This window comes from Capra hircus, chromosome 5 (genome assembly GCF_001704415.2).
Source record: "Capra hircus breed San Clemente chromosome 5, ASM170441v1, whole genome shotgun sequence".
Classification (NCBI taxonomy): domain Eukaryota; kingdom Metazoa; phylum Chordata; class Mammalia; order Artiodactyla; family Bovidae; genus Capra; species Capra hircus.
Genome location: NC_030812.1, coordinates 69,446,268 through 69,473,633, shown reverse-complemented (window position 1 = coordinate 69,473,633; position 27,366 = coordinate 69,446,268). Strand labels below are relative to the sequence as shown.

The window sequence follows — 27,366 nt, the reverse complement described above, 5'->3', positions numbered from 1 at the left end:
CATGAGATGTTGGTTCAATCCCTGGGTAGGGAAGATCCCCTGGAGGAGGGCATGGCCATCCACTCCAGTATTTTTGCCTGGAGAATCCCCACGGACAGAGGAGCCTGGTGGGCTACAGTCCATAGGGTCTCAAAGAGTTAGACACGACTGAAGAGACAGCACTCCCCGAGGTCTCAGATACTCTTCCGGGCACAAGATTCAGCCTCCAGTTTCTGGAAACTGGGCAGCTCTGGCCCCTCCCCTGCCCCACCCTTGCACCACCTCAGAGGCAATACCCACCCACCACAAAGTGGTGTCAGCTCGATGGGAGCCTCTCTCTCTGGCCATCCAAAGCCAACACATGTCTTACCTTTCCACCTGGAGGTTGACTTTGGAGGGTTCCACGTTGGGATTTTCCCATTCCATCTGCGGGCAGTGCATGAAATAGCAAAGGGTATACAGGGCCTCGGGCTCCCAGTAGAGCGCCCCCTGCTTGTGGTGCAGGGGGGTGCCGTTGCCATGGTGCTTGGCATTGAGGGGCTGCAGGTGATGCATTGCTCGGGACACCAGGTCACCTGTGGACAGAAGTAAGATTTCAGATCCTTCAAGCAGCCAAGACTCACAGAGAAGAGGTGCAGAGATTCTCATCTCGAGATTCCCTCGTTCAATGGAAATGGTCTCATCAGGCAGAGAGGGAAGCGTTTGTTCATTCACCACCCGCCTGTCAATCACTTATCAGGTTTGGGGTGCTGCTTCAAGCACAGCGGGCTGCTACGATAACTCCAGTCCTACTCTTTGGAACCCACAATTTCTAACAAGGCACAGAAAGCCCTTTGTACGTGTCTACTTTCAGCCTTCTTCATCTGGGACACACCCCTCTGTCACAGCCTCTGCTGTGACCAGTACTGCCTCCCTTGCAATCACAAGAATGGACTATACTGTGTCTTTCCTCTGAGCCTGGGCATAAACTGTTATTCCCTCTATCTAGAACATTCTCTTTCTCCTCTTTCCCAGGCTAACTCCTGCTGATCATCCAGGTGTCAGCTTATATATTATATTCCAGGACACCGTTCTGGAATTTCCCCCACTCCCCTGTGTCAGATGCCACACTGTACTTTCTTTGTTACAGCACTTGGTACACTGTGACACAGTATTCTTTTTGTCCATCATTCCCAACAATAGCAACTCAGTCCAAAATGACACCTATTTGTGGCAGCACAGTTAGAGCGCTTTAACATTGAATTCTCATAACACCTTATAAAGTAGGCACCTTTATAAACCCATTTTACAGACGAGGACACAGAGGCCCAAAGAGGTGAAATAACTTCTCAGCAGGGCAGAGCCATGAACAGCAGAAGGCGGATCTGAACCCCAGCACTCTGGCTCCAGAATCTGTGCACTTTACCATGCTCCTTGAGGGGTATGTTTTACTATTCTCAGCACTGGCAAACTCTGAGAACACTCTGGCCTTTCTCATGCTTTCTTAGAAGAAAACTAGCTTTCTCCTTCATCAAACCAAACCTGCATGTTCCCAGGCTGGCCGTGGAGAGAATATCTTCTTATGGGAGACTGGTTGGGCCTGAAGCTCTGACTTTCCTTGACTAAGATTGTGTTTCTCAAATGTGGTTTGCTTGTAAGCAACCTTCAGGAATGTAGCTGTATCCAAGCACCACCTGTATCATTATTTACTTAATCTTCGATGGACTCATTTTATTTTTTGAATATATATATCTAAAAAAGAAACATTATGTCACTGCCATAAGTGGGAAATTAGTATCCCTTGCTGTAAACAGAAGGTCATTGTGAAAGTTAATTCAATAAAAAGAGTGTAACTAATTTATACCTGAATTCTGGTCCTGTTTTCCGTTGTTAAAAAGAGCAAGTGAGAGTTGTTAGGGGCTCATATCAAGTGGAGCCTTTCCTCTGAAAGCAATTAGAATGAAAATAGAATTGAAAAGCGTCACTCCCATGACCAGTGTTATCTAAGGCACTGCCCCTGTCCCTCTGGAAATCATCTCTTGCACAGTGGGAGGTGTTGCACACTTGGGGAGATGTTCCTTGAAGTTATTTTTGATGGTGAATTTGTGTGTCAACTGGGCTAGGCTATGGTGCCTGGTTGTCTGGTCAAACACTAATCTAAATGTTGCTGTGATGCTATTTTTTTTTTTTTTAGTTTTTTAAACTTATTTAAATATATATTTTAAAGTTTTTAGATGTGTTTTGTGTGTTGGTTTCTGCCATATATACATCTGCTCTGTGCCAGGCACTGTGAAAAAGCGCCTCACATGCACTGTCTCTATGATGCCTCCTAAGGCCCACTTGACTTCACATTTCAAGATGTCTGGCTCTAGGTGAGTGATGACACCATCGTGGTTATTTGGGTTGTGAAGATATTTTTTTGTATAGTTCTTCTGTGTATTCTTGCCACCTCTTCTTAATATCTTCTGCTTCTGTTAGGTCCATACCATTTTTGTCCTTTACTGAGCCCGTCTTTGCATGAAAAGTTACCTTGGTATCTCTAATTTTCTTGAAGAGATCTCTAGTGTTTCCCATTCTATTGTTTTCCTCTATTTCTTTGCACTGATCCCTGAGGAAAGCTTTCTTATCTCTCCTTGCTATTCTTTGGAACTCTGCATTCAAATGGGTATATCTTTCCTTTTCTCCTTTGCCTTTTGTGTCTCTTCTTTTCATAGCTATTTGCAAGGCCTCCTCAGACAACCATTTTGCCTTTTTGCATTTCTTTTTCTTGGGGATGGTCTTGATCACTGCCTTTTGTACAATGTCACAAACCTCCGTCCATAGTTCTTTAGGCTCTCTGTCTATCAGATCTGTCCCCTTAAATCTACTTGTCACTTTCACTGTATAATCATAAGGGATTTGATTTAGCCCATACCTGAATGGTCTAGTACCCTATAGAGCCTTGTGAGTCCCTAAGAACAAAACTAGTGGAGGTGATGGAATTCCAGTTGAGCTCTTTCAAATCCTGAAAGATGATGCTGTGCAAGTGCTGCACTCAAGATGCCAGCAAATTTGGAAAACTCAGCATGTCCACAGGAATGGAAAAGGTCAGTTTTCATTCCAATCCCAAAGAAAGGCAATGCCAAAGAATGCTCAAACTACTGCACAATTGCACTCATTTCACATGCTAGCAAAGTAATGCTTAAAATTTTCCAAGCCAGGCTTCAACAGTATGTGAACCATGAACTTCCAGATGTTCAAGCTGGTTTTAGAAAAGGCAGAGGAACCAGAGATCAAACTGCCAACATCCGTTGGATCATCCCAAAAGCAAGAGAGTTAAGAAAAACATCTACTTCTGCTTTATTGACTACGCCAAACCCTTTGACTGTGTGGATCACAATAAACTGTGGAAAATTCTTCAAGAAATGGGATTACCAGACCACCTGATCTGCCTCCTGAGAAATCTGTATGCAAGTCAAGAAGCAACAGTTAGAACTGGACGTGGAACAACAGACTGGTTCCAAACTGGGAAAGGAGTACGTCAAGGCTGTACATTGTCACCCTGCTTATTTAACTTATATGCAGAGTACATCGTGAGAAACACTGGGCTGGAAGAAACACAAGCTGGAGTCAAGATTGCTGAGAGAAATATCAATAACCTCAGATATGCAGATGACACCACCGTTATGGCAAAAAGCAAAGAAGAACTAAAGAGCTTCTTGATGAAAGTGAAAGAGGAGAGTGAAAAAGTTGGCTTAAAACTCAACATTCAGAAAACTAAGATCATGGCATCTGGTCCCATCACTTAGTGGCAAATAGATTGGGAAACGGTGGAAACAGTGAGAGACTTTATTTTGGGGGGCTCCAAAATCACTGCAGATGGTGACTGCAGGCATGAAATTAAAAGACGCCTGATCCCTGGAAGAAAAGCTATGACCAACCTAGACAGCATATTAAAAAGCAGATGCATTACTTTGCCAACAAAGTTCCATCTAATGAAAGCTATGGTTTTTCCGGTAGTCTTGTATGGATGTGAGAGTTGGACTATAAAGAAAGCTGAGCACCGAAGAATTGATGTTTTTGAACTGTGGTGTTGGAGAAGACTGCTGAGAGTCCCTTGGACTGCAAGGAGATCCAACCAGTCCATCCTAAAGGAAATCAGTGAATATTCACTGGAAGGACTGATGCTGAAGCTGGAACTCCAATACTTTGGCCACCTGATGCAAAGAATGGACTCATTTGAAAAGACCCTGATGCTGGGAAAGATTAAAGGCAGGAGGAGAAGGGGACAACAGAGGATGAGATGGCTGGATGGCATCACCGACTCAATGGACATGAGTTTGAATAAACTCTGAGAATTGGTGATGGACAGGGAGACCTGACATGCTGCAGTCCATGGGGTCTCAAAGAGTCAGACACGACTGAGAGACATCATTTTAGCTTTACAGCACTGATCTGCAAGCGGGGTGATTTTGCCTCCCACGGGACTTTTGGTAACATCTGGAGACATTTCTTGTGTCACATTCCGTGGACTGTTACTGCACCTAGTGGGCAGAGGCTAGAGATGTTGCTAAACATCCTACAATGTACAAATCAGTCCCCATAAGGAAGCGTTTTGCCAGGAGTCAATAATGCCCAGGTTGAGAAATTCTGTTTTACAGATAAGGAAACCAAGGTTCAAGGTCACAAAGCAGAGATAAGATTGTAAACCTGGGTCTGCCTGACTCTAATGTCTGTGCTCGTCACCCTACACTGACCTAAGTTTTTTTTTACAGAGACGGCTCACTGCAGCCATGGCCAGCTCCAAGTCCATGACGGGGCAAATTGGCATTGTGTAGCCAAGGTGTTAACAAATGCTCCTTTCCTTTGATTCAGTAATTCCATTTCTGGGACTCTGTCCCAAGGTTGGAATCCAAAATGCAGCAAAATCTTCATGCACAAGGATTTTTATCCAAAACCTTATTTATAGAATCCAAAATTTGACAAAGAAACAAATGTTTGAAAATCAGAGCATGGTTAAATAAACTCTGGTATGTGATAAAACTTATGCAGTTACTAAAAATGTTTACAGAGAGCTGCAATAAATGAAAAAAAAATCTTTGTGTTAGAATGGTAAGTGGCAAAAAAGTGAAATTCAGAATTGCATACAGAGTGATCAGGATTATGTTATTAAAAATATGCACTGAGTAAATAACAGGGGGAAAAAAGCAAAATGTTGACCAAGGATTTCTCTGCCTAGAGAGACTGTGGGCGACATTCCCTTCCAACTTTTCTGTTAGTTCTGAATTTTGAATTATGGCATGTGCTTCTTGGAGTTATCAGAGTAATAAGCTTAGCGAGGTGGGGTTTACTTTCTAGTACCTCCTATCTAGGGCCAGGTTGGGGTACATTCATCTTTCCCTCTGTCTTTCTTGAAAGCGTGCATAAAAAAGCTCAAAATAAGAAAAATCAAAATCAGGTGGAGAAGAGAAGAGGATCCATGTTTTTGGGCCACACATCACCCCTCCAGGTCCCCAAGACCCTGGGAAGGCTTTGGTTTTGGTTGGACTAACTGTGTCCTCAGAGCATCATTCATTTTGCCCTGCACTTCTAGGCTCCCTGCTTTTTCTCTTGTTTTCTCACCTTATATGACCTTCCCCTTCATCTTCTCAATTACTGAAGACTTTCAAGGCTGTGATCAAATGCCAGTTCTTTCAGGGAGCCCTCCAGGATGCCCCCATTCAGAATCAATTGTCCTTTACTCTGTGTATCTACAACACCTGATGATAAAGTCCAACATGTTACGTGTTTAATTCAGACATGCTTTAGATGCCCATACATCTGCCTCCCCTATTGAGTTTAATGGATAGAGACATGACTCATTCATTGCCCTGTTCCTGGAGGAGCAGTGTGTTTGGCGATTAGGGACAAGCTTTCTGGAGTCAGACTCTCTGAGTCTGAGTTTCCACCCTGCCACTGACCAGCTGCATGATCTTGGGTGAGTTAACGTCTCTGTATTTGGGGATAATTATGTCCTTTGTGAACGTGTTGTGTGGATTAAACTGATAACATGTAGAAAGTACCTAGCATTGGTTTCTTCATTTGGAAAATGGAGATAATAATAGTTCCTAATGAAGCAATCGTATAAATCACTTAAAGCACTTGAAATAGGGTTGGGCACATTCTGAATGTATAAGTATTCAGCACATATCTTTTGCTTTGTATTGTCACTCCCATCACCATCCTCATCACTAGCACCATTTCTTTCCACCATCTTGACCACCATTACCATCTCCATCATCATACTATCTGCATCTCCATCAGCATCATCTTTGTCATCAGCCCAGTCTCTGGATCACAGGCCTAAAGGATGTCTCTGATGAGGGTTGGTCACGGGAGATGAAACTGGCATGGGGATTCTATAGTCACTAGCTCCACTTCAAATCCCACTCTATGTATGTGCTATCTGCTGCTTCCCGGGCAGCTTCATTCATGAACCCAAAGCAACAAACCCACTGTCACTAGCTACACTGAGCTTGGGTGGCTAGAGTTTGGTTCTAGGAACCTACTTGAGAATCTGCTTATAATCAGGTTTCCCAAATGTCAGTCATTTGAAAATCAGCATCATGAATTCTCACATATCTGTGTGCCACAGGTCCAATTTATTTACTTAACATTTTTCTTTAAATTGGCTCCTTCTTTCACACAATACATTCATTGAAAAATGAAACTTTATATCAGTGCCATAAAAGGAAAACCAATATTTTTCTAGTACCCATAAAAAATTCATGGCAATTAAAAATAGGAAGTGTTCTGTGTATTACCTGCAATCTCCCTTGCTACCCTTTGGGAAATGGAGCTCTGCCTTCCAGACTTAGGTTATCAGTGCAATTCCCTCTAAGCTGTCTTCCTGAATGCCACTGTGATCACCCTGAGACAAAGGACTGCATATTTCAACATGGGTTCCTTTCCCTGAAACCTGTACTATGACAGCACCTTCAATTCATTCCCTGCTGTTCATCCACAGTCAGCTACCACTTTCTATGGTACATTTTCAAAACCTCCCACAACCCTGGGGTAGGAGGTATCATCACTCTTTTTTTCAGAGATGGTAAAACTGGGGATCAGAGTGATCAAGTTACATGACCTAGGTCACACAGCACAGATGAGGAAATCAAGGCACTCTTCAGCATCATAAACCATGGTTTAACTTGCCTCCAAAATTTTCTTGGGCTGCAAAATCACTGCAAATGGTGACTGCAGTCATGAAATTAAAAGACGCTTGCTCCTTGCTTCTGAAGAATTGATGCTTTTGAACTGTGGTGTTGGAGAAGATTCTTGAGAGTCCCTTGGACTGCAAGGAGATCCAACTAGTCAATCCTAAAGGAAATCAGTCCTGAATATTCACTGGAAGGACTGATGCTGAAGCTGAAACTCCAATACTTTGGCCACCTGATGTGAAGAACTGACTCATTGGAAAAGACCCTGATGCTGGAAGGATTGAAGGCAGGAAGAGAAAGGGACAACAGAGGGTGAGATGATTGAATGGGTACCACCAACTCTATGGACATGAGTTTGAGCAAGCTCTGGGAGATGGTGATGGACAGGGAAGCCTGGCCTGCCACAGTGGGTTGCAAAGAGTCAGACATGACTGAGCGACTGAACAAAGACAACTCATTCCCTATTTTACAGATGAGGAAATTGAGGCACAGAAGGGTTAAGGCCAGTGACACTTTACCATTGAAAAGGGTCACAGGTACATTCTAGTGGCTAGAGGCAGCAGGACCTTATGAAAAGACCCCGTTTCCCCATTTACATTTGAGAGCACCCATGTCCAAGCAATGAGGGCTTTTTTTGTCTTTCCTGGTGACACTGAGGAGAGACAACCCAGAAACCCTTTTTACGCACAGTTGTAAATTAATGGTCCTGTTTCGAGGAACACATTGAGTGGGAACAGCAAGTTCACAGTTTAGTGTAAAAAGAAAACAGAAAGAGGCATTTTTCAATGAAGCCCTCATTTTTTTCCCCTTTAAATAACAGAAAGCAATTACTCTACTTAATGGCTGTCCAATGCAGGTTAATTGGGAGCTTGGGGGCAAGGCAAGGAACATTGGGCAGAAGAGCTGCAACAAGGTCTCAGAGGACACAAATATGGGATGGATGGGACCAAATGCAGAGTCGAGTTGATTCAAAAATAAGCACAGCCAGGGCCTCTGCTTCCCCTGGAGGCGGGGTGGACAGGCTTCCTGCAGACCTACTCCTGGCCAGTTCAGGTAAGGAGGCCTGGTCTGCTCACTGAACTCTAAGTACTGTCTTGCTAATTTCCTTGGGCTCACGGTTAAGAATCACCAGCCTGTGTCAGTTTGGGGACCTTTGTGATCTCCTGATTTAGTTTCTCACTCAAATAATGTGAGTGGCTCAGTTCAGCTGGTAAAGAATCTGCCTGCAATGTGGGAGACCTGGGTTTGATTCCTGGGTTGGGAAGATCCTCTGGAGAAGGGAAAGGCTACCCACTCCAGTATTCTGGCCTGGAGTATTCCAAGGACTACAGTCCATGGGGTCGCAAAGACTGAGCGGCTTTTATTTTCACTTTCAAATAATTTGACATACAGAGATTCCAGTTCTAGCTCTCTGAGTTCAAAATTCAGTTCAATAGAACACAAAATATTTGACAAGAATTTCATTGAGTTCCCCTCCCCTGTAGCATTTTCTTCAGCTTTTGTTTCACAGGCTAGTTCACTGTGGGTTATTCGTATATTCACTGGACATTCAACAGATATTTCCCAAGCTAAGGGCCATGTGTTAGGTGCTTAGAGTGCAGAACTCAGCTGGACACAGCACAGTTAAGCAGAAAAAGAAAAGATGATTTGAAATGGGGCTCTGTCACTTAGGAGTTGTGTGGCTTTCGGCAAAACATTTATCCTTCTAAGTCTTAGTTTTCTTATCTATAAAATGAGAATAATAATTCCTTTCATGTGCTTAAAGCACCTGGCACACAGTAGGTGGTCTGGAAATAGTGGATGTATTTTTGCCCCAAGCCATAACATCATCGCTATACATCACCACTGACGAAGGCAGTTTGGGGTTTTAATATGATGCCCTGAGGATAGAAGCAGGGCATATACAGGAAGAAGTCTCAGTGGGCAAGGGCAGGGTGAGCAGGGTGGGGGAGTGGGGGTGAAATACTCGGTAACCTTTGTGAATTCTCACATCTCCAATTTAGCTTTGAGGGCAGCATTCACAACACCTGGTACAGAGCAAACTGTAGATCCTCAGACCTGGAAGGAACAAAGGTCTGACTAACGGTCCGATATTATACAAGCAGATACAGTCCACCCATATCATCTAGAAATACCCAGGCTTCCCCCAGAGACAGGGAGTCATGTGTAGTGATGAAAGCTCTGGCTGGAGAACTGGATTCAATTTCAAGTCATCAGTTCACAGGTGTGGTTGATCTTAGGTTGTTTATCCCTTCTTACCTTCATTCCCACATCTCTGTGGATAATAATGGTTACACTGGAAGTAGCTCGTGTAGATTTTTCATAGTTCCCTAGATCAACATCTATTATTGCTGGCTCTTAAGAAGGCTATAGTCAGGGGCTCTGCCCTCAACCCCGAACAGCCTGATTCAAGAAGAGCAGGGACAGCTGGGAACAGACTCCACCCCACCATTGCTGGAACAACAGTGGTTTCTGGAATCCGCACGGGCAGAGTAACCTTTGAATATGAAGAACAGCTCTCTATGTACACAGATAGGGCAAGGCTGTATTGATTCAGACCACAGAGCAAGTCAGTCTAAATTACAGTCAGATCAGAAAAGAAGGCAATTTTATTACTTTCTGTCGCTGACGTGGCTTATCAACATGCTTCTGCATACACGTTCTACGGGGCTGACTTAATGAACGGAGGGAACCTATTCATAATTAGCAGCACCTATTTGTGTGCCAACAATTCATATGTGAAAGTCAATATTCAACGGCAACGACAGCATTTAATTTACAGAACAAATTGTCCTTAAAAACAATTTATGTGACAAGCTGCTCCTACGGACTGCCTGCTTAGGTGAAGCGCAGATTTATTTAGTAAATCCTTTCCTTCAAGAGAAGCACTGGAATTGAGCAGAGCTCCAGCCCAGGTGCTAGGAGGGGCCCTTAAAATACTTCAGGACAAACCTTTGAGACCCCAGAGGAGAACGTGTGGGGGCCTCTTCCAAGGTGGCACCCATGTAGACATGGTCCAACCCTGTAGCCAGAATTGGCCTTTCCAAGGTCATGGGCATGTTTTGGAAATTGGTGGACTCCCAAACAACAAGGCATTTCTTCTTTGAGATGTTTCCCCAAGGGATCTGCTTGGACCAGCTACATCTGTATCTCTGGGGTGGGGGGCTGTTAAAATGTAGACCTTTCCTTCCCCCACTTCCAACTGTTGCAGATATCTCAAAATATCATTCACACACATCACCACCTCAAAATAATAGGTCACCAGAGTTGCTGCTAGATCTTGTTTTATAATGTTCTAATAAAACATATAATGACTATATCACATATAATGTGATATAAACTATATCACAGTTCAGCTGAAATATATTGATAACTGTCTTTTAATATAATTAGCTTCCTTTATAAACTGATACACTTTATTTCATGCATTTAAAAGTACTGTTCTAAGGCAGGGTCCACAGGCTTCATCAGGCTGCCAAAGGGATCCGCAGAATCCTTAAGCTTAAGAACAATCATACAAGTGACCAGTGGCTGGAAGACCCGGTAATCAGAGGCATCTCATGACTTTGGGAGTTTGATGGGAATGGAAGCACAATTTCCAAATTCAGGTGCCAAGAAAGCTCTAGTGGACATAAGGAGCCCCTTCAGCTCGAATCAGTGACTGCTTCCCTTTGCAGAGGTGCAAGCCATGTGCTCAAAGTAGGATGACTGTCCTGAGTACACAGGGAATTCTTGGGAAGAGGTACAAGTTGCTTTATGAGTCCTTAAGTCTCTTATAGTTCAGAATTTTTTAGAATTTCACACTATCTCACACTTCAACGTACTCTAGCATTTCTGTGATCATTACTCTAGTTCCATCTGGAGCTAACACAGGGCTGTGTCATTGGACAATCAATTGGATCATAAGCAAATACAGTTTTATACTCCTCTGGTTGGCCAGATTCAGCCCAGACCTGAAGTAGGAGGTGTGGAAGCACAGCAATCATTACTCAAACTTGGGACACCCCAGCCTTCTTCTCTCCACCTTTCTGCCCCTTCTCTCCCTCTCTTCCCATCTCTCTCTTTGTCTCTGTCTCTCCCTCTTTCTCACATTTCCCAAGGACTGACTATGTGCCAAGCAGTATTCGTGGTGCTGAGGTTACAACAGTGAACAAAACAAATATCTCTTCTCTCTGTGAGAATATATTCTAATAGCAGGAAACAGATAATTAAAAAAATCAATGAGTCAACTATTGAGGGTGTCTGGGGGAAGGAGGGAGGGGAATGATTGCTAATGGCTATCAGGTTTCTTGTTGGGGTGATGAAAATGTCCTAAAATTGATTGTGGTTATGGTTGTATAACTTGGAAATACACTAAAAGCCATTGAATGATGATACACTTTAAGTAGGTGAACAGGATATGAATTATATCTCAGTGGACTTGTTACTGAAAAACAAAAAGAAATTGAGCATGTCATAGGGTAATAGCTGGGAAGAAAGGTAAAGCAGTGAAGAGGGATCAGGGTTCTTAGGGTGTTATAATTTTAAGTAGGGTGCTCAGGGAAAACTTCATTAAGGGGTAACATTTGGGTGAGACTTGAAGGTAATGAGGAAATAAGCTATGTGGATATCTGGAGGATGAGAGTGGTTTATACAGAGGGAACAGTATGTGCAAAGGCCCTGAGGTATGTCTGCTATGTTCAAGGAACAAGAGGTACCAGTGTGACTGAGTTCAGCAGGCCTGGGGAGGAAGTGGAGGAAGATGTCTGAGGGATACAGGTAGGGAGCCTGGATGAAATTTTGAGGATTTTGGCTTTTCCTGTGGATCAGATGGGGAGCCAGTGGGGGATTTTGAACAGACATGGTCCCATTGTGGAAATCAACAGTCTCTACAGTGTTTACTGTGTGCTAGGGACTGCAGAGACCTCCTTGGTGGGTGTCAGCTTGCTGAGTCACCACAACTACATTCTAAGTGAAGTATTACCATAGTCTCTGTTTTATAAAAAAGGAAATGGAGGCTTAGAAAAGGGTAGGAGGCTGACCTCCATCAGAGGCAGTCTTTACCAGTCTACCTGACTCCAGAGCCCTTGCCTTCACCACGGCCATCAACACTGATCTGTGTACATAGCGGGTGCTTAATAAAAGGAGCCACCAGATTGGTTACAGAACACTGCCCTGAGCACAGTCAGCCCCTTGGGCACAGAGTAGGCAGAGAACCAGCATCCACTTACTCAGTTCTGCAATGCTGCCGACGCGGGTGGCCAGCAAGGATTGCTCGATGGTCCTCAGCTCAGACTGGCTAAACATGGGCAGCTCTCCCGGCTTGCTGGTCCGCTGTGGGTCCCGGTGAAGGTTCAGGCTGTCTGGCAGGCAGAGCACTCCTGCAGGTGGTGGGAACAGAGGGTGAAAGGAAAACAGATTGTTATTTTTCTGCTACCCAAAGGAGGGGTGCAAAACCCCTCAAACCCCACGCACAGCCTCAAACCACACCAGAGTTGGTACCGCAAAGGAAACACGGGAACCAAGGCTCTGCATCATCTTGGAAATGATGTCTAGGTCTTTCCAAAGGTCTCCTGCTGATTAACAAACATTCGTCTGTATGTGCACATGCCCAAAGGACACAGAAGAAAATCATTTCCTCAGAACTGGCAGGGACCTCACTTGCGCAGAGACACCTCTTGAGAACTCAGTGGTCATGGTCCCACCAGCCTTCCCGAGGCAGCTGCCATCCCAAGTGCCCTGGAGGACATCTCTCCTGGCAGTCCTCTGAGGGCTCGCTTTACTTCCCTAGCAAATTCCACTCTGGGTGGTTGGGCTGTTATCTGTCAGACAAAGCTCTGGCTTTCTCCGTAGAGCTGTATTTCAGGAGCTAAAAAGTCCCCATGGGCTTTTGTAACTTGTATGGTGAATACCCATGGGAGATCCCTAGAATCCAATTATTTTCATCCCATCCTTTCCATTCCATGAACACTTAGTGAGAAACTGAGAACTTACTCGACTGATATTCAGAAATACTCACTCTTCCTGTCATCACCACGCCCTCCACAGGCAGAGTGTGCTTTCTTGTTCCTTGACTTTTGGTTTCACGAACTTTGGCCAAAGGTATGTTAAGAGATATGACAGAACCAAATGTCTGAAAAGCACCTGTGCAGTTGAACTTGCTCTTTTGTGTTTTTGCATTGTCATGAGAAAAACACACCCTGCTTAGCCTGTTGGCATAAGGAAGGTGAGAGACCCACAGAGCTGATCCAGTACAATCTGTAGCTTGGAGCTGCCCCACAAAAGCAAGTGTTAATTTAATATGCCATTGAGATACCCAGGGTTGTTCATTACTCAGTATTATTATGATGATGACTAACAGATACACCTACTGGATGTCAATCACGGAGGAGACAACGAATGAGGCAGGCATGTGTTGTGCTGCATTAGGGACTGAGGATATGGTGATGGACAGGATACACCTACTCCCGTTCCCAGTGGGCTCACAGTCTAAGTGGAGGAGATGGACTATTACACACATAACCACAAAGCCATACCATACATGCTCTACGGTAGGAGAAGATGAGAAGATTAGCAGGGACCTGAACAAAAGTAGTTGTCAATAAGCTGGAAGCATTTATTGAGTGCCTACAGTAGTCCCAGTTCTGCTAGGCATTTTGGAGATGCAAAGGAAGCAGAAGATGTATTCAAGAATACACTCACTGGAGAAACAAGACAGCCAATGACAAAGCTGGAGTGCAGTGAAGGAGTATCAACACACAGATGCTGAATTATTTAAGCCAGCTGTCAGGGCGAGGGGACCGACAGAAGGCAAAGGTCAAAATTCAAGCCCACTCCTCGCCCTGTGAACCACAAAAGCCCAGCAAACAAAGGCTCCTCCTTTGAACACGAGCAGGGAGAGAACATACCTCTTCTGCCCCCTGCTGCATAATTAGTGGCTCCAGCCACACTGACCTAGTCGCTCGTCTTGAATATCTTACTTTCATACCTAACAAGCTGACAACAGCGGAAAAGGCAACCATAACAGATTTTTTTGAGTAATAATAGTAAAAATGACCATTAATGTTTAATGTTCTTATAATCAGGAAACTGGTCAAATGAATTTCTGAGATTGTTTTCTAACTATTGCTTTTCAAAAATCTTAGACTCAATAAGAATGTATTTTATATCACAACCTAGTACACAGCTTTCCCAGGTGGTTCCGTGGTAAAGAATCTGCCTGCTAAGCAGGAGACGTGGGTTCAATCCCTGGGTCAGGAAGATCCCCTGGAGAAGGAAACGGCAACCCATTCCAGTATTCTTGCTTGAGAATCCCATGAACAGAGGAGCTTGGTGGGCTACAGTCCATGGAGTCGTAAAAGGGTCAGATACGACTCAGCGTCTACACCACCACCATCACCAGTACACACAAACACACACACACCATCACCACCACCAATACTACACACAGTTTTCATGTTTTCCATGAAAAAAAATCTTGGAAAATAATATTAATCCTTACTATGTATGTGGCATGCTCCATTTTTTCCTTTTCGCTTCGTTTCTACCTTACCAATAAAAAATGCTGAGTGTAGCACCAAAAGTGATCTCATGGCCCACTAGTGGGTTGTGACTGGCAGTTTGAAAAACTCTGTGAGCCAGGCTGGTTCACACCTTGGCATTAACTGGACAATACAGATCAATGATTTACTGGATACTACTTAGCACTGGGCTGGGTTCCACATCAGCTGTAGAGAAGGTTGAGAGGTGACCCCTGCACTTTAGGGACCCTCAGTTTTTCAGGAAAGGCAAAATCTTCACAGACATGCCCATCATGTAAGGCTGGCCTCCTGCCTGTCCTTTTCCCTTAACACCTGAGTCATCCCCCAATCACCCCAGGCAGGGACGCCCTGAGTCATCCTTGCTGCCTCCGGTTTGCTCACCTGCCCAGACATTTGGTCAGAGGTCAAGTCAAGTAGCTGTTGCCTTGGCAACGAATGCTGGGCCAACCCTTCATCTGATGCCTCTGAAGTTCCTGACTCTAATTCAGAGATTTACCACTCTTAAAAGTGCACATGGCAAATGAGAGCAGGTGACCCAAGGTTCAGGGGATGAGGCCCTCTGTTGGGGGAGGGGGTAGTAGTCAGGGGGCTTCACAGTAAAGGAGACCTGGGAGTGAGCCCTGACTGTCAGGGAGGATGACATTCTCTAATGAACAATACAAAAGGCCCTGACATGTCCTCACAGGTTTGCTTTCTCGGTAACTGCATTATGCACAGCAAGTTCTTATCCCAGGCTGGCGTCTGAAACATTGCTTCACACATGGGTTGAGGTATAAGCAAATGTGCCTCAAATGTGACTCCAGACTTGGAATCTGGAACCCAGCGCATCAGTCTTGGCTCTACCACTTCCTACCTATGTTTAACTTTGGGCAGGTCAGAGAACCTCTCTGGACCTCAGTTTCCTCTTCTGTGAAATGGGAGTGATAAGAATAGCCTTACCTCCCTCAAGGCACTGCTGAGGGTGGGAGATGAAATGAGACCATGTGTACTAAAGTACTTTGCATGTGCTGAGCAATAGTACATGCTTGACATATGTTAACTGAGATGAAAATTGGTCAATGTGTATAAACGTAGCTTTGAACTGCTTTATGCTTCATCATGAGAATAAATAATTTCCCTCAGAATTATTCATCCTCCTTTTAGAGGGTTATGAAATTTAAATGTGAAATATAATTATTCAAAGAAGCTTTGAAAGCTAGAGTACTAGGATTTGAGAAATCTATAATTGATCTATTATGCAAAGATTATATACCAGGGTTTTCCTTTTTTTCTTTTGTTTTGACGACTCTATATGGGGTATACACATAAACTAGAGTTATCTTTTTGTGTATAAAAATCAACTATGTCAATAAGAAGGTCCCAGCCGCATATTTTAGTGTCAGATACAGGCTTGAGTGTTTTGGAGTACTCATCAATTTCTGTTTCGAGTCAAGGACAGTCACAGCCTGGTGACTGACCCAAGTTTCAAAACAGGGGAGACCTAAGGTTCAAATATGACTTTGGACCTAAAGGGATATGGTCACCTTGGAGAGCAGGTGACCACTGGGGAGTGGCTACTCTGTTGAAGGGGTCACCATCTTACTGAAATCTATCACTGTGGAGTGGGTTATGCATTTGTCTAAGGGGAAATCCATTCACATTTTCAAAGGGGTTTGCAAGTGCTAAAAGATGATTAACCAGTGTCTTTGAATGTCCACATTTCCAGCCATAACCAACCTGGGACTGACTAACCATGGGGAGGCCAGAGGCCAGAAACAGGCTTCAGTCCTGCCCCAGTGCCCTGGGCAACCTGGACAAAGCACTTCCCAGACCTTCAGTCAGTTTCCGTGTCTGCAAAAAGGGGTTAAAGTATCCACATCACCAGTTTGTTGTGTTGATTCAAGAAAAGAAATATTTAAGGCCTCCAACCTATAGCAAGTGCCTCACTGAATGGCCTCTTCCCACAATGTGCAGCTTTGTTTATCTAATGTCTGGATTCAAACAGTCTTGCAGATCATCCTTCCACAATCCTGCGTGACTGGAGACAGACAACTTTTTGGTTAGGTCATTTAGGGTAGAAAATATGAAAGCCATGTCTCTGGGTGGGCCCCTGGACCAACCACTGATCTGGCATTTGTCTCTGCTGGCAGCAATCTGGGCAGTTCTGCCTCCCTGAATGCCTACCTCTATAGGATGGTTCCTTGGCAAATACAACACCCTGCCATCCTTTCCCTCCACTCAGCTCTTCTGTGTCTCCATTCTATCATTGGATCAGGATGCTATTTACCCACCAAGAGAAAACCAAATAAGACAACCATCAGCACTCATCCAACCTCCCCTTGATGTGATGGTGGTGACGGGCTACGTAAGGTCTTGGCATCCTGGACCCAGGCTTGGGTTCTGCCTTGTCTGTCTCTGGCTGTGAGAAGGAGACAAACTGTCCTGTGTCCTGCCTGCCAAGCTAAGCCTTGTTTTCTGCTAGGTTGTCCCCAGAATTTAAAGTGGAGGGTCCTGGCACCAGTCCCAGCTTTAAGAAATGGGAAGGAAGCAGCTGGGGCGCAGCCCACCAGCCCTCAAACTGGCACTGGACAGACCTGGCTGAGTTCAGATTCCTGCCTCACCGTCTCCCAGCTGTGAGGCCTGGGGCTTGTGACTCGGCTCCTCGGAGCCTGTTTCTCCCTCTGAAACTTGTTTGATGCTATCTACCTCCTAGTGTGCTTGGGAGGCCATAATGGGATAATCTACATGGATAACCTGTCACAGAAAAGGGGTCGATAAATGTTTGTTAATAATCCAAGTGAAGTTCTTTGAAGGGAAAGATTTAGGAATTCAATAATACGCTGCTGGAGGGCTTTCTTCCACTGTTTAATTTATTAAGAAATAAGGTAGGAAGTTATCAGATTTTTTTTAATGTTTGCACAATCGGCTTGGAAACTCCTTTTTATTTTAAGAAATTTGGCAGTGGGAAACAAATTCATGGCTGGCTTGGTGAGCACACATCTGTGAGAGGCATGCCATATTCCAATTAGGATGCACCCAGACCACAGTTTATTTTTCCCCCATCATGAATTACATTCAATGGGAAAAGCTCTTAGGAAGTCTGAAGCTAAAACATGAAAAGAAATAAGAAGAAGTAGAAAACACAAAGATGGAGAATTTTCAGAAATGAGTTCAATAACATGCCGGTCCTTGGCAGCTGAAGTGCCCAGGGTGAAGAAGCATGCCAACTCAAAAGAACATGAAGATATCTATAGAACTACCATATGACCCAGCAATCCCACTATTTGGACATACACCCTGGAAATGAAGGTGTTAGTCGCTCAGTCATGTCCCACTCTTTGCAACCTCATGGACTGCAGCCCACAAGGTTCCTCTGTCCATGGGATTTTCCAGGCATGAATACTGGAGTGGGGTGCCATTTCCTTCTCCAGGGGATCTTTCCGACCCAGGGATCGAATTCGCATCTCCCGTGTCTCCTGTGTTGCAGACAGATTCTTTACCCACTAAGCCACTGAAAATCATAATTCAAAAGGACACATGTACCTCAGTGTTCACTGTAGCACTATTTACAATAGTCAGGCATAGAAACAACCTAAATAACCAAGGACAGACGAATGGATAAAAAAGATGTGGTCTGTGTATACATTGCAATATAACTCAGCCATTGAAAGGAATGAAATTGAGTCATCTGCAGAAATGTGGATGGACCTAGGGTTTGTCATACAAAGCGAAATAAGTCAGAAAGAGAAAAACAAATATCATATTTAAAGCATATATGTGGACTCTAGAAACATGGTACAGATGAACCTATTTGCAGGGCAGGAATAGAGACAGATGTAGAGATGGACACGTGGACACTGTGGGGAAGGGGAGGCAGGGATAAACTGAGAGGTCAGAACTTTTATATATGTAGCGATTCCCTCCGGACACGACTGAAGTGACTTAGCAGCAGCAGCAGCAATTCCGTGGTGGCTCAAACGGTAAAGCATCTGCCCACAATGCGGGAGACCCAGGTTCAATCCCTGGGTTTGGAAGATCCCCTGGAGAAGGAAGTGGCAACCCACTCCAGTACTCCTGCCTAGAAAATTCCATGGATGGAGGAGCCTGGTGGGCTACAGTCCATGGGGTCACAAAGAGTCGGACACGACTGAGTGACTTCATGAGATACACACACACACACACACACACACACACACACACACACACATATATATAACTACTGTGCATAAAATATGTAACTAGTGGGAATCTGCTGTATAACACAGAGAGCTCAGCTCAATGCTCTGTGAAGATCTAGATGGGTGGGATGGGGGTGGGTAGGAGGCGAGTACAAGAGAGAGGGGATATATGTACACATATAACTGATTCACTTCATTGTACAGCAGAAACTAACACAACATTGTAAAGCAATTATACTCCAATAAGAAACAAAATAAAAATAAATAAAATAAAACAAACAAACTTAAAGACTATGAAGGTATCTATGGATCATTCATTCATTCACCAACACTAAGCACCACAAAGACAGCAGGACACGTTTCTATTCTCAAAGGCTCCTGGTCAGCAAGGGAGACAGACCACTGCACCAACTGAATCACTATGGGGGAAACAGCAGAGCAGAAGCGTGCATGAGGTCCAGCGTGCATGGATCACACTGGGTGAGCCAAGTTGGCCTGGAACTGTCAGGGCATCTTCCCAGGGGAGCTTAGGAGACCTGGGGAAGCAGACATCTTATGGCAAAGTTCAAACAGTGTGGATTCTGGAGCCTGAATGAATGCTCAGGTTGAATTGCACCAGTGCTACTTCACGGCAACGTCACCTAGGGATGCTATTTAGTTCTCTGAAAAGCATCTGTCTTTTTTGTTCTCCTACACAGTGGTGACATGTGTGTGCAGTGTCATGTGGCGGTAATAACCCAGCAAGGTAATAACCCAACTGGGTAATAACCTAGTCCTGGGTGCAACAGACAGGGAACTTGTGTGTTAGAGTGTTTTGAGTTAAAAACTAGTTTTTGACACTTCAATTAACACATGGCAACAGGCCAGAGTAAAATAATGAGGAGGCAGCTTTGTGGACAAGGGAGGCTTTCCTGCTCCATCAAGGTGGCCATTCTGCTTCCTCTTGAATACTTATAATTCAAATGCATTCATCATCATTCATTTATCCATCCATCCATCCATCCAAACCTCCACTTTTATTATGGATCATCCTTTAACTAATTAAAAGGTAATTAATTAATTATTTTTTGAGCATCTACCATCCAATACATTGTGTATTGGGCGTATCCAATACAATGGGGGTACAGAAGTAAACAATACGGAGCAGTTGCTCTCTTGGAGCTTAACTTCCATTGATCCAGTTACTTATCCACCCACCTAACCTCCCTCTCTCCCACCCATCTGTCCATTTCTCCACCCCTCCATTCCTCCATTCATCCATCCCACATAATGTGCCAGACTGAGGCTACAATGAAAAGACACAGATCCTCTCCTCAAGCAATTCATAATCTAGTGGGATAAGTACACATGCTTATGAGTGTACTTATGTACAGGAGCTGTAAGAGAAGCTCGTACATGCTACACTAATGGCACACGTAGAGATTGGATAGTCTACCTGAGTGGCGTTGACAGGAAGGGATTCGCAGATGAACTGGCCTAGGATCAGTACCGAAAGATGAGGTGAGGTTTCCTGGGTGAATGGGCTGGGCTGTGGGGAAGAGAAAGGTGTAAAGGGCAAAACAGAGGGAGCAGCAAAAGCCAAAGCACAGAGGCAAGAAAACTGAGTGCTGAAGGGACTGTAATATGCTCTTTTTATACATTATTGCATCTGACGTGCAAATATCTTGTTCAAGGTGGTTGCATCTACATTCACAAGAGATATGCATCTGTAGTTTTCTTGTAGTCTTGTCGTCTGGTTTTGGTATTGAGAATAATGCTAGGCTCATCAGATGCACCGAACGAGTTAGGAAGGGTTCCTTTTGCTTTCGTTTTCTGAAAGTCGTTGTTTTGCTGTGGTCAGTCGCTCAGTCGTATCTGACTCTTTGCCGCCACCAGGCCCCTCTGCCCATGGAACTTTCCAGGCAAGAGCACTAGAGTGGGTTGCCATTTCCTCCTCCAGGGGATCTTCCTGACCCAGGGATCGAACCCAAGTCTTCCACACTGCAGGTGGACGGGGGCTCTTTGCCACTGAGCCACCAGGGAAGCCCAAAAGTTGTTGTAGAGAACTGGTGAGATCTCTTCCTTAAATGCTTGGTAGAATTCACTACCTAGGTCTGATGCTTCCTGGTTTTAAAGCTTATCAGGTGTTGGTTCAATTTCTTTAATAGATATATTCAGATAGTCTATTGCTTTTTTTTAGCTGTGCTGCAAGGCTTGTGGGATCTTAGTTCCCTGACCAGAGATTGAACCTGAGCCCTTGGCAATGAGGAAACGTTAACTACTGGACCACCAGGGAATTCCCCAGACTGTTGATTTCTTCTTGTTGTGAGTCTTGGGAGATTAAGTCTCTCAAGGAATTGGTACATTTCACCTAAGTTACCAAATTCATGAGCACCAAGTTTTTTTTTTTTAATATAAATTTATTTAATTGGAGGTTAATTACTTTACAATATTGTATTGGTTTTGCCATCCATCAACATGAATCTGCCACAGGTATACACGTGTTCCCCATCCTGAACCTCCCCCCTCCTCCCTCCACACCAAGTTTTTCACAGTATTTCTTTATTATTTTTTTAATGTCGATGGGATTTATAGTGATGTTTCCTTCTTCATTTCAGTCATTTCTCTTTTTGTTCTTAGTTAGCGTGGCTAGCAGCTCATCAATTTTATCAATCTTTTCAAAGAACCAGCTTTGGTTTCATTGATTTTCTCTGTTGATTTCCTGTTTTTAATTGATTTCTGCTCTAATTCTTACTATTTCTTTTTGTTTGCTTTTGATTTAATTTGCTCTTCTCTTTTTAGTTTTCTAATGCAAAAGCTTAGATTCTTGATTTTACATCTTTCTGTTTTATAATTTTTTTAAATTGGAGGATAATTGCTTTATAATATCGGGCTGTTTTCTTCCATATATCTTTTTTTAAGACATGAATTTACTGCTATAAATGTCCCTGTAAGCACTGCTTTTTCTGCATCCCATAAATTTTTATGTTGTGTTTTCACTTATTATTAGTTTAAAATATTTTTAAAACTTCTCTTGAGATTTTTCCTTTGGCCCAAGTGATATTCAGAAATGTGTTGCTTAACCTCCAAGTGTTTGGAATTTTCCAGCTATCTTTCTTTTACTGATGTCTAGTTTAATCCTGTTGAGGTCTGAGAACAGACATTGTATAATTTCTATTCTTTTGAAGTTGTTCAGGTGTGTTTCATGCCTCAGAATGTGGTCTATCTTGGTGAATGTTCCATGTGAGCTTGAGAAGGATTCTGCTGATGTTGAATGAAGTAGTCTATAGATGTCCATTATGTCCAGTTTATTGAAGGTGCTGAGTTCAACTCTGTCCTTACAGATTTTCTACCTGTTGGATCTGTCACTTCTGATAGAAGAATGTTAGTCTCCAACAATCAAAGTGGATTTATCTATTTCTCCTTTCAGTCCTATCAGTTTTTGCCTTTTCTTATTACAAGGTATGTTGAAGTTATTTCAAGCTGCTTCTTTCCCAGATTAATTTAAATTGTGAATCATTAAGTATCTGAATATGGTTTATTTAGTGCAGGTGATGACATTAGGAAAAGAAGGAAGGAACTGATAGGCAGCGGGAGTGGTAGGCAGTATATATCCACTTAAGAGACCTCCTAGATTTATTTGAATCTATAGCATGTGCCCGGAAACAAATTTGGCTGTGCCTTTCTCTGTTGCCAACTCTTCTGTTCTACTCTTTTTCACTGAGATTTCCTTAGAAAACACAAGTTGAATTAATGAATGAGGCCTGGGTAGAGTTCTTGATGGAAAAGAAAGATTAGTATGTTTTAAAGAAAGGTGTTAATGATACATTAGCACCCCACTGAGAATTTCTCCCTATTAGAGAAAGAACAGGGGCTGGAAAACGGATTTCACAGCAGCTGTCAGAACATTTTTATGCCAAGGACAAATATTCACAGGTTTGTCTTCCCCAGGATGTCTAGGAACCATTTCCAGGTAATTGCGAGGGTACCTTCTACAGTAGAAGTCTGTGCATTTGGCAGAATTCCAACTGGAAATCTTTTTCCAATGGAACTTCTGCAGAGTAAGAGCATAAAGATCATTTATATTCATAACAAAGGCCTCCAAGGCCTGTGAGATCCTGAATCACCCAAGAAAGATTAAATCATGTTCAACCGAGCTTTAGTGTTAAGTATATTTAATTGTATTCTAACTCTTCAAAGACTGATTATCTTTAATTAAATAGCCTGGTGACTACAGACTTATCACTTATTTGATATGATATAGTAAGGAACTATTCACTAGGATATTTAATAAGTTGAAATACCCTATGGCTGACCACACAGAATGACAAGAGGGGTGTGTGTGTGTGTGTGTGTGTGCGTGTGTGTGTGTGTGTGTGTGTCTACAGGCATGGAAGAGATTAGGCCAACATTTTGAGAGCTGGCTAAATGGTGCTGTTAACATAGTGTAGATGTTAATGGTACATAAAAGCATAAATCTGCCATTTGCAGCCACACATGTGTACGGTGATATAAATAACTAATAGGGCTTTCACAATCCATTGAAAATACAAAGATTACTAAATTGGCTTTTAAAAACATTAGAATCCCATTAGGCCAGAAACTCAGCAGCTGATTACAGAGCAAAATCAACCTCAAGAGGACTCTAAATTCTCATTTGTTGCTGCTGTTAAAAGGTACTGCACTTTCAACAAGGCCATGGGCCCCTGGGGAAGAAAGCTCACAGTCCTTGCTGGTGAAAAAAGGGCCCTATCCAGCTATGCATCTGGTTAAGGATGCTTCTGGGCACTCTTCCTCCTAGCACCTGTTCTGGGAGTTCCATCAAGAAATATTAATATAAGCACAAATAATTTTAACTTTGATAAAGTCCAATTTACTGGTTTGTTATTCTAAAGGTTGTGCTTTTGTGTTATACAATTACTCCTTACTCAAGCCAAGGTCTTTTAGACATTCTCCGTTTTTTTTTCCTCCCTATGTTTTAGTGTTTTGTCTTTCATATTTCTTTTCAATCTACAATTCATTTTAAGCTACCTTTTGTTTGTAGTGTGAGTTTATTTTCCTTGCGGATGTTCATATGTCCCAGAATTTTTTGTTAAAATAAGTATCCTCTCCCTACTTGACTATTTTGCCACCTTTGTTAAAAATCAGAAGGCCATAAATATAAGGGTTTATTTCTGAAAAAAAAAGAAATATTAATATATAATGTAGCCCAGATATAACTCAATGTTTCTCAACTTTAAAAAAAGCTTATGGCTCCCTCCCTATAAGAAGACTTTTTGGACATTTTCTTCCCTCCCCACCCCCACCTCTACTATATTCACCACGTCTTTTAGAACTGTCTACTCAGTTGGTGATTTTAAATGTTTTGTACTGCCTGCTGCTGCTGCTGCTGCTAAGTTGCTTCAGTCGTGTCCGATTCTGTGCGACCCCATAGACGGCAGCCCACCAGGCTCCCCCCGTCCCTGGGATTCTCCAGGCAAGAACACTGGAGTGGGTTGCCACTTCCTTCTCCTATGCATGAAAGTGAAAAGTGAAAGTGAAGTCGCTCAGTCGTGTCCGACTCTTCGCAACCCCATGGACTGCAGCCTGCCAGGCTCCTGCGTCCATGGGATTTTCCAGGCAAGAGTACTGGAGTGGGGTGCCATCGCCTTCTCCGTTTGTACTGCCTAGAGCAGTCTTGAGCCCATGGCGACCCTTCTCCACTCCAACAACCTTCAGAGGCTCTCATTGCCTAGAGGATAAGATGGGAACTTCTTCGCTTTTGCGATCTTTACCTAACCTATCTGTCCAATCGAATTTCATACCACTCCCCAAGTGACAGAGGGACTCACTCTCCTTGGTATGATGCTGCCCCCCCCGCCCCGCCCCCCATGCCTCTGCTTCCACAGCTCCTCCCATCCAGAAGGCCCCTCGCTCGGCTTTCACAGGCAGCGAGTCCTCCTTCCTTCAAGGCACAAGGTAAATACCACTTCCTTCAGCAGCTGCCCCAGATCTCCTCGAGGGGCTGGGGCCCCTCCTCTTTCCACAGCAGGGTGACCTATGGAACTTCCACATCCTTTCAGAGCTGTGGCAAGAGACTCATGATGCTGATGAGAAACAATAGTTCAGATTTTATATGGCACTTGCTATGAGCCAGCCACTATTTTAAGTGCTTTGTGTGTATTAACTATTGTAATCCTTACAGCAGTTCTCCACAGTTGGTGTTATTATTGTTGTTATAGTTTACAGGTGACAAAACTGAGCTGTGCACGCGCACACACACACACACACACACACACTCTCTCTCTCTCTCTCTCCCCATGTGTGTGTATATATATATGCATATGTATATATACACATACATGTACATACACACAGTCAGTTGTCCATCCTTCCATTTATTGTGTGTGTGCATGTGTGTGTGTAATTGAGTGCCTTCTTGTACAAGGATATGTGTCAGAGAAAAATGACACAAATGCTCAGGAGGAGTTCTCTTGACAGATGTGAATATCCATTTTGAAAACTTGTGTTTTGTTTTATTACTTAGAACCATGAGTCATGAAACCATTTTAAAGTGTTGAAGCCTTTGACACCACTAAATCCAGTGCCCCCAGTCAGCACACATGTTTTCTGAGTGCCTACTATGTGCCGGGCCCTGGGCATGAGATAGTGAAGCCATAGTTGCTCATTAGGAGAGTTTACTGCTCAACTCTTTATTTTAGAGATGATAAAACAAAGGTTTAACCAGAGAGGTTAAGTAACTCTCCTGAGGTCACACTAAATTGGATTAATCCAATTTCTGAATCATGAAAAACCACTTCCAGTTTCAGAAATAAATTATCAATTAAAAAAATTTTAAATTGCAGTATAGCTGATTTACAATGTGTTAATTTCAGGTATAGAGCAAAGTGATACAATTATGTACACACACACATATATTCTTTCTCAGATTCTTTTCTATTATAGATTATTATAAGATATTGAATATAGTTCCCTGTTTCTCTGAGTTATACAATAGTTCCTTGTTATATACCTGTTTTATATATAGTAGTGTATATCTGTTAATCCTAAACTTCCAATTTATCCCTTCCTCTGTTCCTCTTTGGTAATAATAAATTTGCTTCTATGTCTGTAAATCTGTTTCTTATTTCATAAGTAAGTTCATTTGTATTGTTTTTTAGATTCCATATGTAACTGATATCATATGATAGCTGTCTTTCCCTGTCTGATTTACTTCATTTAGCATAGTAATCTCCAGGTCCACCCATATTGCTGCAAATGGCATTACTTCATCCTTTTTTTTAATGACTGAGTAATAGTCTAGATGAATTACCAATTTTGAAAGAATCGTCATATAATCCTATATCTGTAATACCATGTGGTAGGCCACATCATGGTCCCCAAAGATGTGCACGTTCTAATCCCTTGAACCTGTGAATAAGTTACCTGGCAAGGGTGGAAGGAATTAAGGTGGCAGAAAGAATTAAGGTTGCTAATCAAGTGATTTTAAGATTAGGAGGCGGTCTCGGATTATCTGGATGAGCCCAGTGTGATCACAAGGGTCCTTCAAATAGGGAAGAGAGACGCAGAAGAGCACATGTCAGAGCGATTCAGTGGGAGAAAGACTGGGCTGGCTGTAGATGGAAAGCGATCATGAGCTGAGGAGTGTGGGCAGCCGTAGAAGCTGGAAAAGGCAAGGAAAGGGGTTTCCCCCTAGAGCCTCCAGAAGGGAACATAGTGCTGCTGACATCTTGGTTCTGGCTCAAAGAAACTCATTTTGAACTCTAACCTCCAAAACTGTAAGACAATACATTTATGTTATTTCAGGCCATGCAGTTTGTAGTAATTTGTTACAGCAGATATAGGAGACCTGTGCTTCCTATCAGGAGACAGCCTTACAAAAGTCCTCAGGGTGCTGGGGACCTGATGGAGCCATTCTGAAATGAACATCACCTGTCTTTCTAGAAGTCCAGACATCTAATTTCACTTTAAAACTCAATACTATCTATTCTCAGTCTGGACACTTTCTCAGCCTTTGCCTTTTTCTCCTCTGGGTAAATTCCAGTGGTTAATGCAGAAACAGAGATACCAAAGAATGCCATTTTTCATAACTTTCTTCCTCAGCTCTTCAAGACACTTCTCTCTCTACTTTTAGATCATTGTCTCTGACGTTTTATTTTCAGAAATGCTCTTGGTATTCATTCCTTGGAGCCCACTGAAGAAGTGACCTTGAGGGCTGGTGTTTCCTGCCCCATGCCCCCACCTTCCTTTCATTTTTTCAGTTTCTGTTTGGAGACTGTCTTCTGCGTTGGGGATGTGCTTATGATTCAAGGTCCTCCTAATGCAGAGGAAAGGGAAAGGGGCTCACAGAGTGGGGCCAGGCTCTGTGTTCTGATGTGAGAAGGAGGAATCACTTCTGCCCACTGGAGTCAGAGAGGTGACGTGGGACCGAGCCACTTCCAGGAGAAGGAGGGATGCACCCACCACCTCGAGGAAGGGAGATGGGCGGCAAATGGCTCCTCTGGGGACTCAGAATAAGAGCGTCAGTTTTCCTGACACGGAAAAGCTGTCCCTTTCTGGGAATGTGAGTGACTG

The 27,366-nt window shown here is 43.3% G+C and overlaps 1 protein-coding gene across 2 annotated transcripts in view; it reads right to left on the bottom strand.

Moving 5' to 3' along the window:
• BTBD11 (BTB domain containing 11) overlaps positions 1 to 27,366 on the bottom strand; it is a 322,152-nt gene that overhangs the window by 115,691 nt on the left and 179,095 nt on the right. For both annotated transcript variants that reach the window (XM_018048218.1, XM_018048217.1), the window contains exons 2-3: positions 12,347 to 12,496; positions 350 to 554 (exon numbers count right to left, since the gene is read on the bottom strand). In XM_018048218.1, coding sequence (XP_017903707.1) covers positions 350 to 554; positions 12,347 to 12,496 — 355 coding nt within the window. The remainder of the gene's footprint in view (positions 1 to 349; positions 555 to 12,346; positions 12,497 to 27,366) is intronic.